Below are 16,165 nucleotides of genomic sequence, written 5' to 3'. Positions count from 1 at the left end.
CGTTTCCATTATTTCTTATGGGGAAATTTGCTTTGATATACAAGTGCTTTGGATTACAAGCATGTTTCCGGAACGAATTATGCTCACAATCCAAGGTTTTACTGTACATACTTTTTTTTTTTTTTTTAAAGTGTATTTTTTGTGCGTGTACTCGAGAGAGGAGCCGGACTCCAGGATTTTGGAGTAGGCAGGCCTCCCCCAGAGGCAATCTGCCACCTTTCTCCATGCCCCGGGTGGCAATGGCGGGTGTGTGAGGGGGTCCTCCCACACAGCCCGCCCTACCTACTCCGCTTTGAAGCCCAACGGGGCAGAGGGACTCCCTATAAGGGAGTGAGGATTTGCCCGCTCAACCAGCCCCGTTAGTCTTTCGGCTCTCTTTTTTTAGAGACCGCGTGGTCAAAGTGCGTGCATGTTAACCCAATTTCGAGTGCGTGCAAGTGTGGTGGTTTTTGTGGGAGGGGGGTGGGCATACTAAGCGCAGGCTTACCTCGCATAGCACACCCACCGGGAGCCGGGCTGAGACCACCAAACAATTCACATGTAGCCGAGACCGGAATCCGAACCCCTAGCTGCAGAGGTGAATGGCTTATCAGCGCAGTGCCAATCGCGTTGAGCCACAGCAGCTCCTCTGTACATACCTTTTCTACAGGCGATTCGGCTCGATCTCCAGCAGCAAAAGCTCTGCGGAGGAGATGTCCGACAACAGCTGTGAAATTAATGGGGAGTGATGTCACCCATAGACTTACTATGGGGCTTCCGTTGTTGGACGTGTCCTCTGCACCCACCTGTCAGTAAAGCTGTGTCTGACAGCTCAGCGTGGGTTTAGAACTTCTGCCGTTGGAGATGGAGTCGGATCGCTTGCAGAAAATATATGTATACTGATTTTTTTCTTTACAGGGCTAGATAGGTTACTGTTAGAATGTTGGTGGCTATAGATGCAGGGATTTTATTTTTATTTTTAGACTTCCACTTTAAACTAAAATGTAAAAGGGGAGGAGTTAATCACAGTAACTCTTTAGACAAAGGCATGCGTCCCATGATGCCATTCCCCAGGGAATGAAATGAAGAATGGATGATTTTACATTTCTGAGTTCATCCTTAAAGCACATACAAAGTAAAGGGCTGCAGATTCAATGTGGGTTTAGTAAAAGATCTTCCTACCTGACTCATTCCTCCGAAGAGCTCTTGCAGTTCTCCAGCTGGTGAGAGTGTCCTGGCTGCACGCATTTGTGCATACACTTGTCCACTTTCTGGTATGGCATTGGACATATCCTGAGCAATCGATTTTACTAAAACATGCAGTCGCTCCTCAGCATCAAGATGAGGACTAAGAGAAAAAAAAAAAAAAAAAAAAGAGAAGAAGAAGGTACAACATGAAACAATATCCCGGAATAAAAAGAAGTTCATATGGTTGCTGGATATAGAAAAACACTGCAGACACTGTCCACTTTGAGCTGAATAATGGACAATCGTATGCCATTTTGGCGCAGCCTGAAGAGTATAAAGTGTGCGCTGTGTTTTTCTGCACATAACATTCTGGGGGCACTTAGCAGGTGGTAAAATGCATACCAGATGCCCACTTACACATTTGTGCCAATTGAGCATAACAATGAGGAATACGCTAAATGAGAATTGCAATGCACACCTCTGCAATGTATAGTATGTACAACACGTCTTTATTATATGTGGTATCAATTTATCTAACAGAGTCAGGAGGAGCAAGACAACCCTGCTTGGCTTTGTAATCATTGTGGTGGTGTACTGCCATAGCTGGGACACATGGCTCCGATATCCTGCTGCCAACCATAGACATACGAGAATTAAAAGGGGTTGTAAAGGTTTCGTCTTTTATTTTCTAAATAGGTTCCTTTAATCTCGTGCATTGTTGGTTCACTTACCTTTTCCTTCGATTTCCCTTCTAAATGTTTTTTTTCCTTTGTTTGAATTTCTCACTTCCTGTTTCTCCTCAGTAAGCTTTCCACCATCATCCGAGTGGTGAAAAGTCATTTAGAACAGCTTACTGAACACCTTACTGAGGAGGAACAGGAAGTGAGAAATTCACACAAAGAAAACAAAGAAAAAAAACATTTAGAAGGGAAATGGAAGGAAAAGGTAAGTGAACCAACAATGCACTAGCTTAAGGAAACCTATTTAGAAAATAAAAAATGAACCTTTACAACCCCTTTAACTTGTAAGGGTCCTTCCATTAAAAAAAAAAAAAAAAAAAAAAAACCCACACACAATTTTGGTTAAACTAACCCCTTAAAAAAGGGTGTACCCTATAAATTTTGTATATCAGTGAGGAAGGATGCGTGATAAAGCACTGTGACACGGCCTTACCAGCAACTCACAGGAATAGGAGAAAGGTAATAGGGCCAAAGGGGAGAAAACCAAATCTCTCGCCCTCTCTGAACAGAGAGATCCTTATTCAGCTCTATGAACATGGATAAAAGTAATAAAGCTTTCCGCCATTAAATGCTACATACCTGTTAAATATTTCACTCCACAAATGCATCATGTCAGGTGTATTCCTGTCTAAGCATGATGATGAAAACTGAATACCCTGGGGGGGAAAAGGGAAAACAGTCAACATAAGCAAAGAGGATAGATTATATACTTTTATGCATTATTATTATCTTTTATTAAATTGGACGATTCAAAAAAAAAAAATAATAGTCTGTTTCTCTCTAGAGATACTACTAGCTCCTGAAGAAGCGGTTCTCCGTGAAACATGTCGAGCTAAACAATCATTTACTATGTATCATAGTCACACACGTCATTTGAGACCTGTGTTGTCCTCTTTGGACCTCTATTGGAACAATCTGCTGCTACTGCAGTTGTTACTGTAGTAGTCGTTTTAATTTTCAGTATTGTTTTTTTCTTTTCAACATTTAATTTTTTGTGATTATGTGTTAACAAACATACATGTATTTTTAAAAATTGGTGCCTACAAAGTCCATTTTTTTTGTACTTACAACATTTTGATCAAATATATTTGGGACGCGGCACTGTTATTCTAGACACCCACAGCCCATCCTGTGCTGGTGCTCTCGTGACTTATTTGTATGATTCAAAGAGGATATATGCATGTCACAAATCCCAGGAGGTACAGTGAGCACAGTGCACATCATTTGCCTAGGGGAGGGATGTGCATGGGGGAGGGTGGGGCCGAAACGGTTTTAACAAACAAAAAAAAAAAAAGCACTATTTGCATAGGGTTAAAGGGGTTGTAAAGGTAAAAAATGTTTTCCCTAAATAGCTTCCTTTACCTTAGTGCAGTCCTCCTTCACTTGCCTTATCCTTCGATTTTGCTTTTAAATGTCCTTATTTCTTCTGAGAAATCCTCACTTCCTGTTCTTCTGTCTGTAACTACACACAGTAATGCAAGGCTTTCTTCCTGGTGTGGAGAAAGCCTCTTGAGGGGGCGAGCAGGAGTGTCAGGACGCCCACTAACACACAGCTCCTTTCTCTATCTGCAAAGTAGAGAGTGTTCTGACTTGTCTGCTCGCCCCCTCAAGAGGCTTTCTCCACACCAGGGAGAAAGCCTTGCATTACTGTGTGTAGTTACAGACAGAAGAACAGGAAGTGAGGATTTTTCAGAAGAAATAAGGACATTTAAAAGCAAAATGGAAGGATGAGGTAAGTGAAGGAGGACTGCACTGAGGTAAAGGAAGCTATTTTGGGATTTTTTTTTTTACCTTTACAACCCCTTTAACCACTAGGCACGTAAACCCCCTTAATAACCAGACCAATTTTCAGCTTTCGGTGCTCTCACAATTTGAATGACAATTACTTAGTCATACAACACTGTACCCAAATGAAATTTTTGTCCTTTTTTTCACACAAATAGAGCTTTCTTTTGGTGGTATTTAATCACCGTTGGGTTTTTTATTTTTTGCGCTATAAAAGAAAAAAGACTGAAAATTCTGTAAAAAAAAATAATTTTTCTTTGTTTGTTATAAAATTTGGCAAATTTAGTATTTTTTCTTCATTCTTTTGCATAAATGTGAAAGATGAAGTTACGCCGAGTAAATAGATACCCAACATGTCACCCTTCAAAATTGCACACGCTCGTGGAATGGCGCCAAACTTCGCTACTTAAAAATCCCCATAGACGACGTTGCAGGGTATTGCGGAGTATTGTGGGGTATTGCGGGGCATTGCAGAGTATTGCGGGCATTGCAGAGTATTTTGGGGTATTGCAGAGTATTTTGGGGTATTGCAGAGTATTTTGGGGGTATTGCACAGTGTGGGGGCATTGCAGAGTGTGGGGGCATTGCAGAGTGTGGGGGCATTGCAGAGTATTTTGGGGTATTGCAGAGTATTTTGGGGTATTGCAGAGTATTTTGGGGTATTGCAGAGTGTGGGGGCATTGCAGAGTGTGGGGGAATTGCAGAGTGTGGGGGCATTGCAGAGTATTTTGGGGTATTGCACAGTGTGGGGGCATTGCAGAGTATGGGGGCATTGCAGAGTGTGGGGGCATTGCAGAGTATGGGGGCATTGCAGAGTATGGCTGGTACTGCAGAGTATTGCACAGGGAGGGATCGATGGCTGGATCTGTGACTGCATGTGTCACAGATCCAGCCCGCAGCAGCAGCTGCTGCTGCTTCCGCTCTCTCCCCTCTCACACTGTACCGTTCGGTACAGAGAGGAGAGGGAGGAACCGGCGTCATCACATGACGCCGGTTTGTTTACTAGTGATCGCTCCGTCATTGGACGGAGCGATCACGTGGTAAACCGCCGCTATCAGCGGCGATTTACCGTGATCCGTGATCAGCCGGGTCCGGAGGACCCGGCGGTCACGGAGACTCCCGTGTGCGCGCCCCACAGGGCGCGCGGGAGCGCGACTCTGGGAGGACGTACATTGACGCCCTCCTAGAGTTAAGCGGTTAGGGCGGTTGCTAACTGGTTAAGATCAGATTTATTAACTGAACATTTTACAGTTGTTTTCCTGAATGCTACAGGGGCATCAGTCGACACAGCTAAATCATTCACTGGCTTCTGGCACCTTTCTCAGAAACTGAGCGCCAACTGATGCAGCCAATACAGAAAGACGGGGTAGTGCCAATCTCTGTCTCGGGGCTTCAAATCAATGTGCACCAGCATTTTGAGCTTCAGATCTGTGCGGCAGGAGGCTGTGTTATGTGCATTGTATCGCATTACACAGCTCCCTTTTCTTTGATTGAACTTTCTGTGAAGAAGTGTGCAAAGTGACACTTAATTCATGTCACTGCATAGCAATGTGGTGCACTACCTTTGCTGTGTGGGGACATTTAGGGCCAACGAGAGTGATGCAACATTACACAAACATGTTGCATTATATTGCACAGCTCTGGAATGCAGTGAAACACTGCTTGTGTGAACATTACACACAATAAAACAATTGTTTTCTGTGTATCGTTCCATGAAGAAAAACCCAGCACATGGTGTGAATGGGTCCTTAAAGCGGTAGTTCACCCCCCCCCCCCCCCCCCGACACATTTTACCATCGAGACAGGCATTGTAGCGCGAGCTACAGTATGCCTGTCCCGATTTTTTTAACCCCGGACTCACCTTGTAATCGGACATTGTAGATTTCGGCTCCCGCGGGGAATGGGCGTTCCTTTCAAGAGGGAGGATGATTGACGGCCGGCCCTGGCACGTCACTCTCCCCGAAGACAGCCGGAGTAGGTCTCGGCTCTTCACGGCGCCTGCGCACAGGCTATGCGCACGCGTCGTGAAGACCAAGCCTATTTCGGCTATTTCCGGAGAAGCGTGACGCGCCAGAGCCGGCCGTCAATCATCCTCCGTCTCCATAGGCACGCCCATTCCCCGGTATCTTCGATGGACGACTACAAGGTGAGTACGGGGGTAAAAAATTCGGGACAGGCATACTGTAGCTCGCGCTACAATGCCTGATTTTAAGGTAAAAGAAAAAAAATTATTTTTTTTTCCGTCGATAGGGTGAACCCCCGCTTTAACCACTTCCAGACCTTAGGTGTTTTTCAGATTTGGTGTTTGCAAGACTAAAACAGTTTTTTCTGCTAGAAAATTACTTAAAACCCCCAAACATTATATATTTTTTTTCTAACACCCTAGAGAAAAAAATAGTGGTCATTCCAATACTTTTTGTCACACCGTATTTGCGCAGCGGTCTTACAAGCGCACTTTTTTTTGGAAAAAATTCATTTTTTTTAATTAAAAAAATAAGACAATAAATTTGGCCCAATTTTTTTATATATTGTGAAAGATAATGTTACGCCGAGTAAAATGATACCCAACATGTCACGCTTAAAAATTGCGCCCGCTCGTGGCATGGCGTCAAACTTTTACCCTTAAAAAATCTCGATAGGCGATGTTTAAAAAATTCTAGAGATTGCATTTTTTGAGCTACAGAGTAGGCCTAGAATTATTGCTCTCGCTCTAACGATCGCGGCGATACCTCACTTGTGTGATTTGAACACCATTTTCATATGCGGGCGCTACTCGCGTATGTGTTCGCTTCTGCGCGCGAGCTCGTCGGGACGGGGCGCTTTAAAAAATTTTTTTTTTGGTTTTCTTATTTACTTTTATTTTATTACTTTTTACACTGAAAAAAAAAAAACGGCGAGACCGCCGTTATCGTGTACCGGACCGCGCACACTAAAGATCGTTACCTCGGTTGTGGCAGCAGCTGCTGCCTTTTTACCGAGATATCAATCTTTAAAAATAGGACGTACATCGTCGTGCGCAGGTCTGGAAGTGGTTAAAGTGGTTGTGCACCCTGTACAACCACTTTTCCCTACATGTAAGCCTATAATAAGGCTGGAAATATCTCCTAAACATCATCAGCGCATGCCCACTATAGAAAGGGCATGATCGTGCCATTTCTATAGAGCCCGCGCCATGACCGACTTGCTACCGCGCGCATTCGCGGGAGTGACGTCACGCAACTCCGGCCAGTAACAGAGCCAGAGTCCACGGCCCCGGAAAGAAGAGGGGTTGAAGATGGACGCGGTCACACAGCGGTGACATCGCGGGCTTCTTCTGCAGGCAATTGCTTTTACTTTGCAGGGAACAAAGAGGAAGTAAAACCCATCAGGGTTTACTTCCTCTTTAAAGTTTACCTTTCTGTAATCAGGAATAAAAGGACTTAGTATGCCCTTATTGCTGGGGGGAATTTATTTCAGTATTTTTACCTGTTCATATGTGTCCAGATTGGAGGAGTCTGATACAATGAGTGGAGAGACACTCATACCTCCAGTAGTCAAAGCAATCTGCTGGGCCTGCTCTCTGTAATTGTACACACCAGAGCCCATCCTGCAGAAAACAGATTAATCCGTTAGCAAAGAATAAAATGAATCCACTGAGAACAGCACAAGAAAAAAAATAAACATTTTCATCATATCATTAAAAAAAGTGTACAGATGCATATTTTAAAAGGCAAGTATTTTTATTTATTTTTTTAAAACAAACATATACTTATCTGCTCTGTGCAGCGGTTTTGCACAGAGCAGCCCAGATCCTCTTCTTTTCGAGACCCCACTGGTGCTCCAGGCACCGCCCTCTTGCAGAGCTCCCCCAGAGCAAGCAGCTTTTTTTTTTTTTTTTAAGGTTTTTCTTCTGTTACCGTTATAAAATGTTGTAAATAAGTTAATAGGCGGCACTCAAGGGTGGCACTGGTGGGCACTGAAAGGCACTAAAAGGCTGCACTAATGGGTACTAATGAGTGGCACTGATAGGCAGCACTGCTGGGTATCGATACATGGCACTGATAGACGGCACTGGCAGGCATTGGGGATGGGCACTGATTGGCAGCTGCCTGGGCACTGATTGGCAGCTGCCTGGTGGTCTAGGTGGCATACCTGGTGGTCCAGTGTGGATGGCCATCCCTGGTGGTCCATTGCAGGCATCCGAGGGGGGGGGGGCTGCGCCGATAATCAGCACAGACCCCCCACCCCAGTCAGGAGAGCAGCCGATCAGCTCTCCTCTACTTGCGCCTGTTAGCCAATCAATGGCCCTTCCTGTTTACATTGCGATCAGCCGTGATTGGACACTGCTGACCACTCCGTCGGAGGCTCTTTACCGAGAACGGTGTAGCGGTGTGTCAGACAGACATGCCGCACCACCAATTCGCGGTGGCTGTTATCCTGCTGCACGTCATACGACGCCCAGTCAGGACAACTGAACCACCTCCAGGCCGTCATTCTGCTATAGGCCGGGCGGGAAGTGGTAAAATACAATCAACTACTACTAGTGTATCACATCTACCAAAACAAGAATACCACATAAAGATCACTTAAACGTCCAAAAAAAAAAAATATATAAAACTATTTCCTACTATAATTGTAAGTAGTCTGTGTTCCTTCTAATGGCATAGTCTGAAAGCACTTTCATATAGTCCTTGGCATCTACTTCCTTGAGGAGGGTGACTTAGTTTGCCACCCTGATTTGCTCGCTCCTGACAAAATCTACAGTAATATTAGCTGGGGAGGGGGAGGAGGAGGAGGAGGAGGAGGAGGAGGAGGAGGAGGAAAGGAAGGAAGGAAGGAAGGAAGGAAGGAAGGCAAGGGTTTTTTTCTTGTAAAGGAGGTGCATGTGATCAGCACCGTCAAGACAGAGGGTCAGGGGTCCTGCAGCCTCATAGGACAGTCAGAATAGAATGAAAAATCCTCCTACAAGCTTTAACCAGACGCTGATAGAAGTCACAAGACTGCTAAATACTGCTGGTGACAAAAGGAATTTATTAGTTTATATTTACTAAAAATAATTGCATTTCCATGTTCTGTGTACTGTGGGAGACCAGATATAGTGAATGCAGGCTCTTGGGTTTAGTAAAATTTTAAGCATCCCTTTAAATTCAAAATAATGCAGGAAGAATTAAAACCACTTACTGGGTGACAACACTGCAGAAGAGGGGCACATAGGGCGTCAGCTCCTCAGGAAGTGAATTCAGGCTGGAGACTGCTCGGAAATATACCATGCCATTTGTAGGCTGGGAACAGCACTGGATAGGAACGTCACCTGCAGGGTACAAACATGGGCAGATTTACAATATCAGAGCATCAGCCAATGTTCCCTGACCTAGGGCGCTTCTGTTTTTTTTAGTCTACTGACAAAAGGGAAATTGGGGTGTCAGTGACTTAGGCCCCCTTCACGAGTGTTCTGTCTCTTGACAGATGAAGGAACCAACATCAATGAACTCCTATGAGCAACACATGATCATCTGTTTACATCCGCATCCATTCAGGTCTGTTTTATTTTTATTTATTTTTTATAAAAAAAGGAACAAGTCTCCATTTTGTTCAGTTTAAAAGGGCAGAAGAAAAACTAAACAGTTGATAGCAGAATTTCACCCTCCGGGTTTGGTATGGATTTTGGGAGGGGCATCACGCCAGAAATACAAGGTGTGAGGACCCCTCAAAATCCATACCAGACCCTTATCTGAGCATGCAGCCTGGCAGTGACCCCCCCCCCCCCAAACGGGTCTAGTATAAATTGGGGTTGGGTATACACAATGGATTTTTTTTCTAACCACTTGGTGAAAGCCTACCGCAGGATGTGCTGAGGCAGAGCGGCCCCAATGTACCAGATCACGTACATATACGTGATCCGGTGATCTGACGATATGGTTCCGGCTAACGTGAAAGTTTCTGCGCAGGCGCAATCTGATCTGCTGATATGGTTCCGGCTAATGAGAAAGTTCCTTTAAGGACTGCGCAGGCGCAAACTTGCCTACGGAAATCTCCGAATCTCGGTCGGCATCCAGGGCGACGTGGATTTTGTGGAAAGTGGCCAGTCGGCCTCACTTCGCTCGGACGGCTTGAGCCGCTCGCTCGGCCTCCTGGCTCTTTTTTTAACATCCTCCAATCCACTGGGATGTTAAAGAATGAGCCTGGATGCCGGGCGAGGTTCGGAGATTTCCGTCGGCAAGTTTGCGTCTGCGCAGTCCTTGAAGGGTCTTTCTCGTTAGGGGAACCTCAAGGACAAGTCACCGGCTCTTCCGGGTACGGAGCACATGCCTGCCGCTGAGCTGTGCAACAATTCATTCCAGCACATAGATTATCATTTGAAGACACTAACTTTCATGCGAACAAGTGTACACTTAGTTCATACCACAAAAACACACTCCCAGATCCCATTTTTATCGGTGCGTTTCCGGCTTTCTTTTCTTACTGTTTTTTTTTTTTGCACTGTACGGGGGTCAGTGTGTTTTTGATGCTTTTTACTGTGTTGCAGTGCCAAAATTTTTTAGCATGTTCTTTTTTTTTCCCCCTGGAACTGGAAAGCCCTGAAACTGACTGCACTGGTACAATTGGAAACCATCCAACCTTCTTTCTATGCGTTGATGCAGAAAAAAAAACAAAAAAAAACGTACTAAACTGCATGTGGTGTGAACTGGCCCTTATTGCGATACATGGCAAAATATATTATGGCCTAAATGTATGATGACATTCATTTTTTTTAAACATTTTCATCGGATAGGTTTTTTTTTTTTTTTTTTTACATTTTTTTCGTTAAAAAACCCAGTGATGATCAAATACCATCAAAAGAATTCTGTATTTGTGTGAAAAAAAAAGAATAATAAAAAATAAAAAAAAAAAAAGATATAAAATGTAATTTGGGTACAGTATTGCACGACCACACAATTGCCAGTAGTGTAGTGATGAATGGCAAAAAAAGGCCTGGTCATGAATGGGGTAAAACCTTCCAGAGGTCAACTGGTTAATGTCAGCCCTTCCATTTATATTCTGCTGTCAGTGGGGAATCTTCTACTGACAGCAGGGATGAGTTAACATCACGATCGGATTTTCTGCGGACAAAGCGTAGGACTTTTGTCCGAAGGGCGTTGGCCGTGAACTTGTATTGCATACAAAAATGGCAAAGAATTGTCGGCCAACAAAACACGAAACTACATGGTTTTTCAGCTCTTCAGCGCCACCCTTTAGGTAACTTCTGCTATGTTGTGTTATGGTTGGCATTGCTTCCGAGCATGCATGTTTGTACTTTGGAGTTTTTTTTTTCCAACTGACTTTTGTACGCACGATCGGAAAATCCGACAACACACATTTGTTGTCCGAAAATTTTAAAGCATGCTATCCAACATTTGTCCGCGGAAAATCCGACAATTGTCTGATGGAGCATACAAATGGTTGGATTCTCTGACCACAGCCTGTCATCACACAATTCCCGTCGGAAAATCCGATCGTGTGTACGAGGCTATAGGGAGGTTAAGTACGCCAGCTGACGGATGTAAAAATGTATATATAAAAAAGTCCCATGAGAATTGCTCCTGGATTTACATGTACAATAGGGATGGAGGCCTGTCACGGTGGTGGCGTCAGGTCACTGGTATTGGGGCCTGACTAATCAAAGAGTTTTTCATAAGCACCATTAGGATACATGCTTTAGACTCCTATGTGAAAACAAAACCATAGCAGGAAGGGGTAAGTTTCCAGGTAAAAGGAAATGAAAAAAGATCCACCATCTTCTCAAAAATCCCTAAATGGAAATGTAAAATTCTCACAAATGAGGTCTATGGATATAGCAATAGTTATCAGGATACTTTACTAACCTGCATATGTCCATTCCACCTCTGTGGGAGTGATGGTGGGCTCAATATCTGTCACTTTAAGGGTGGGGAGGCATGAAGCATCCTGGGCTTCAGTTTGAAAGCGCAGCAATTCTAAACCTATAGAGAAGAGAAGACTTTTAATACATGACATTTAATATAGTAATAAACTTAGGGCACATAACGGTCCAAAAAACATTTTTAATATAACAGGCCAATCTCAATATGAGGAATGCCAACGTTGTACTGTCTTGTTACAAACACCAGAAGGGCCTCCATCATGCTGCTGTTAGAAAAGATTAGTAGACCAACCACAAAAATGGGGTTATGTGTATTCACTTTATGATCAGTTTCACAATGAGTTAAGTATTATCATCATACAGGATTTATCCACTTAAGCCCCGGACCAATATGCTGCCTAAAGACCCAAGGGGTTTTTACAGTTCGGGACTGCGTCGATTTAACAGACAATTGCGCGGTCGTGCGACGTGGCTCCCAAACAAAATTGGCGTCCTTTTTTCCCCACAAATATAGCTTTCTTTTGGTGGTATTTGATGACCTCTGCGGTTTTTATTTTTTGCTCTATAAACAAAAATAAAGCGACAATTTTGAAAAAAAATTCAATATTTTTTACTTTTTGCCATAATAAATATCCCCCAAAAACATATATAAAAAAAAAAAATTTCCCTCAGTTTAGGCCGATACGTATTCTTCTACCTATTTTTGGTAAAAAAAAAAAAAAAAAAAAAAATCGCAATAATCGTTTATCGGTTGGTTTGCGCAAAATTTATAGCGTTTACAAAATAGGAGATAGTTTTATTGCATTTTTTTTTTTTTTTTTACTACTAATGGCGGCGATCAGCGATTTTTTTCGTGACTGCGACATTATGGCGGACACTTCGGACAATTTTGACACATTTTTGGGACCATTGTCATTTTCACAGCAAAAAATGCATTTAAATTGCATTCTTTATTGTGAAAATGACAGTGGTTAAATAGCGCTGATAGTTTACGCAGCGCTTTACAACTTGAGGGTAGACTGTACAAATACAGTACAATACACTTTAATACAAGAGGAATCAGATGGTCCTGCACAGTAGAGTTTACAATCTAGGGCCGCGTACACACGGTCGGACAAAACCGATGAGAATGGACGAGAATGGACCGAGGTTCAGTTTCATCGGTCCAAACTGACCGTGTGTATAGCCCATTGGTCTGTTTTCCTTCGGTCCAAAATTTTAAAACATGCTTCAAAATCGAACCGATGGACCAAACCGATGGTTGGTACAGAAAGCTTGTTTGACGTCACCGCGTTCTGACCCAATCGGTTTTTGGAACGATGGTGTGTACGCACATCAGACCATCAGGCCACTTCAGCGGTGAACCGATGGAAATGGCCTGTCGGACCATTCTCATCTGTTTGGAACGAAAGTGTGTACGCGGCCTAAGAAGGAGGGGCAAGAGATACAAGAGGTAAGAACTGTGGGGGATGAGCCGATGGAGAAAATAATGTACAGTTGTTAGATGGGGGCCAGAAAGGCTTCTCTGAAGAGAGGAGTTTTCAGGGATCGTCTGAAAGTAGGCCAAGTAGGAGATAGTCGGACAGATTGGGGGGGGGGGGGGGGGGAGAGTATTCCAGAGGATTGGAGAGGCTTGAAAGAAGTCCTGGAGGTGAGCATGGGATGAGGTGACAAGGGAGCTAGAGAGCAGGGGGTCGTGGGAGAAGCAAAGAGGACGATTAGGTTGGTATTTTGAGACTAGGTTAGTGATGTAGCCCGGGGGCCAGGTTGTGGATGGCTTAGCAAGTTACTGTTAGTATCTTGAATTAGATTAGTTGGTTGAGTGGCAGCCAATGGGAGGATTGGCAGAGAGGGGTAGCAGACACAGAGCAGTTTGTAAGTATGGGATACTGCGGGATCCTTGGGGTATTGGATCAGTCTTTAGAAAGAAAAAAAAAAAAAGAAAAAGAAAAGTGTGCTCCTTCTGTGTCCATGTGCACAGTTAATCTAGTGGGAGTGGTTTTATAATTATCCATGAGCTGCTGCACCTGCAGGGCTCTAATGGAGGAAAGTGGCCAGGTCTGCACCCCTTTAGATGCGATTTCCCTTTGGGAGTATCCCACCAAAAACATCATTTGTGTTACAGGGGATGCCAAAAGTCTTATTTGTATCTTAGTGCAGACTTCTGGGAAACTCAGTAAGCCAATCACTGTGTACAGAACACCTCCAGGGAGCAGTGTTAATTTGGTCGTACTAAAATACGACCAACACAATTGAGATGACTAAAATATAACTAAAACTAAAATGGCATTATAGTCAAAAGACTAAAATGGGAATAAAACTAAAAATGCCGTTTTAATCAAAAGACCAAGACAAACTAAATTAAACACTGGTCTATAGTGCATGTTCATACCTCGATACCATAAGTAATAACATATTCGATTTGGAAATTGTAGAGAAATGTTAACCAATGTATTACAATTTTATTACACCCATTAGATTTTAGATGACTAAAATTTGTTTTAGTCAACTAAAATGTACTGGAGATTTAGTCGACTAATGCCGCGTACACACGGTCGTTTTTTGTCTTGAAAAAAAAAAAAAAAAAAGTTTTTCAAACTTCATTTTAAAAAAAGACGTTGCCTACACACCATTGTTTTTTCAAAATGCTCTAGCAAAGCGCGGTTACATTCAGCACGTACGGAGGCACTCTGTTCCATTCAAGCTCGCGTCATAACTTGCTTCTGAGCATGCGCGGGTTTAAAAACGTTGTTTTAGCCCACACACGATCATTTTTTATGACACAAAAAACGACGTTTGAAAAAAAAATTGACAAAAATTGAAGAATGTTCTGAAAAACGACAAAAAAAAAAATTCGAAGACATAAAACAACGTTTTCCCCACACATGGTCATTTTAAATGACGTTTTTAAAAATGTCGTTTCCCCCCCCCCCCCATCACAAAAAACGACCGTGTGTACGCTGCATCTGACTAAAAACAATTGCAGAAGACTAAAATGGGACTAAAACGCCATTTTAGTCCTAAGACTAAAACTAAATTGAAATTTGCTGCTAAAATGAACACTGCCAGGAAGTCATACTGCATATGAAAATGTAACTGAACTGACAATTACAGAGCTGCAGACTGAAAAGGAAAGGTCATTTTTAATGACATTCAATTACAATATGACTTGTGTTGCAATTGTATACACCATTTTTATCCCCTCACCAAAAGTGGAGTTACCTTTTAAGCAGCTAACAACACTACTAGACTGAAGATGATCAAATAAGTGTGTTTTCACACTGCACGGCAAAAAAAACAAAAAAAAACACACACATGTTAAAAAGAAAAAAAACGCATATGCGCTTCTGATGCGTTTTCTGGTTGACCGACTACAACCATGCACCTGTGAAGCAAAAATGCAACTGTGGTGCGTCTGACGCATTCTCCATTCATTTCAATGGGGAGCTGCGTTTTGGATGCGCTTTTGAAAAATCACACCAATAATGCAGCACTTTTCAAAATGTGCCACACGCACAGAGCAGTGGTGTTAAAGAGTCCCATAAGATTAAAAGGGAAATATTTTTTTTTTATTTCAATGCATTTTTAGCAAGGTAAAAACGCATCAGTGTGAAAGGGTCCCAAGAGTGACCAACAAAACAATGTTAACATACAAAGCCAAGAAGGAATGTTCTCCAATGTATTCATCAGCACAGAAAGTCCCGTTTCTCTTATCGTGCACTAAAGAATACAGCAGATTTCTGGGGGGTGTTATAGTGACCCCATCGCCAATCCCAACATTAAAAGTAAAGAGGAAACTAAATGCATCTTCAAAAGCCACTCTGATAAAGCGTATATAATCCCCGAAGTGTGCTGGGAAACTGACACTTCTGGAGTGGCGAATTCCAGTATCCCTTTCCAGGCTTACTGTTCCTCCCTCTGACTTCCATATCACTATAGGATGTGAAACCAGCAAGTGCTGGGATAGACAAAGGATCGACTCGCAGAAAGGTCAGCTTCCTTGCAAACTTCAACAGAGCTACATTTGGTGGTGCAGACAGCAAGAGAGGTAAGCATTTTCTTTCTTCTTTACAGGGACCTGCTTCTTTCAATATCGAAATCAGCAACAGGGTCATATTAAAGGATAAGTTCCACTTTTGTAACACGTTACACCCATATTCAGGGTGCAACATTTAACATATGCACCGGCCCCCGCACCCCCCCCCCCCCTCCAAATCCCCTGTTTTGACAGCTAGCAGGGGATTCCCCCCCCCCCCCCCCACTAGCTGTCACAATCTAATAAAAAAACATGGCTGTGCGGGGGCCTGGCTGACCGCATGCGTCATCTATTTACAGTGTTTTGTGAATGTGAAAACTACAAATACCAACGGCCTTTGCGGCTGCCGGCTTGTAGTTGTCAATGAACTACCAAGGCACCGTGGAGCGATATGGTAGTTCATTGAGTTTCCTGTCACAGTGTAACTGTCTGCCCATATTAGATGGATAATTATGGCTCCTAATGGCATTGTAAATCTTGGCTGGGGATATTGCTCTGCTCTATACACCTGCTAAGGCCATTATAAAAGGGATCCAACGCTTTCTTGGGGTTTTTAACTTCTAATATTGAAAATGAAAA

At 43.2% G+C, this 16,165-nt stretch overlaps 1 protein-coding gene across 1 annotated transcript in view; it reads right to left on the bottom strand.

Annotated features, from left to right (window-relative positions):
- PITRM1 (pitrilysin metallopeptidase 1) overlaps positions 1 to 16,165 on the bottom strand; it is a 104,690-nt gene that overhangs the window by 22,106 nt on the left and 66,419 nt on the right. Inside the window, exons 15-19 of the mRNA XM_040352661.1 lie at positions 11,534 to 11,650; positions 8,853 to 8,982; positions 7,158 to 7,278; positions 2,487 to 2,563; positions 1,162 to 1,327 (exon numbers count right to left, since the gene is read on the bottom strand). Coding sequence (XP_040208595.1) covers positions 1,162 to 1,327; positions 2,487 to 2,563; positions 7,158 to 7,278; positions 8,853 to 8,982; positions 11,534 to 11,650 — 611 coding nt within the window. The remainder of the gene's footprint in view (positions 1 to 1,161; positions 1,328 to 2,486; positions 2,564 to 7,157; positions 7,279 to 8,852; positions 8,983 to 11,533; positions 11,651 to 16,165) is intronic.

The sequence above is a fragment of the Rana temporaria genome, chromosome 5 (genome assembly GCF_905171775.1).
Source record: "Rana temporaria chromosome 5, aRanTem1.1, whole genome shotgun sequence".
Lineage (NCBI taxonomy): Eukaryota > Metazoa > Chordata > Amphibia > Anura > Ranidae > Rana > Rana temporaria.
This window is presented reverse-complemented; position numbering and strand designations above follow the sequence as displayed.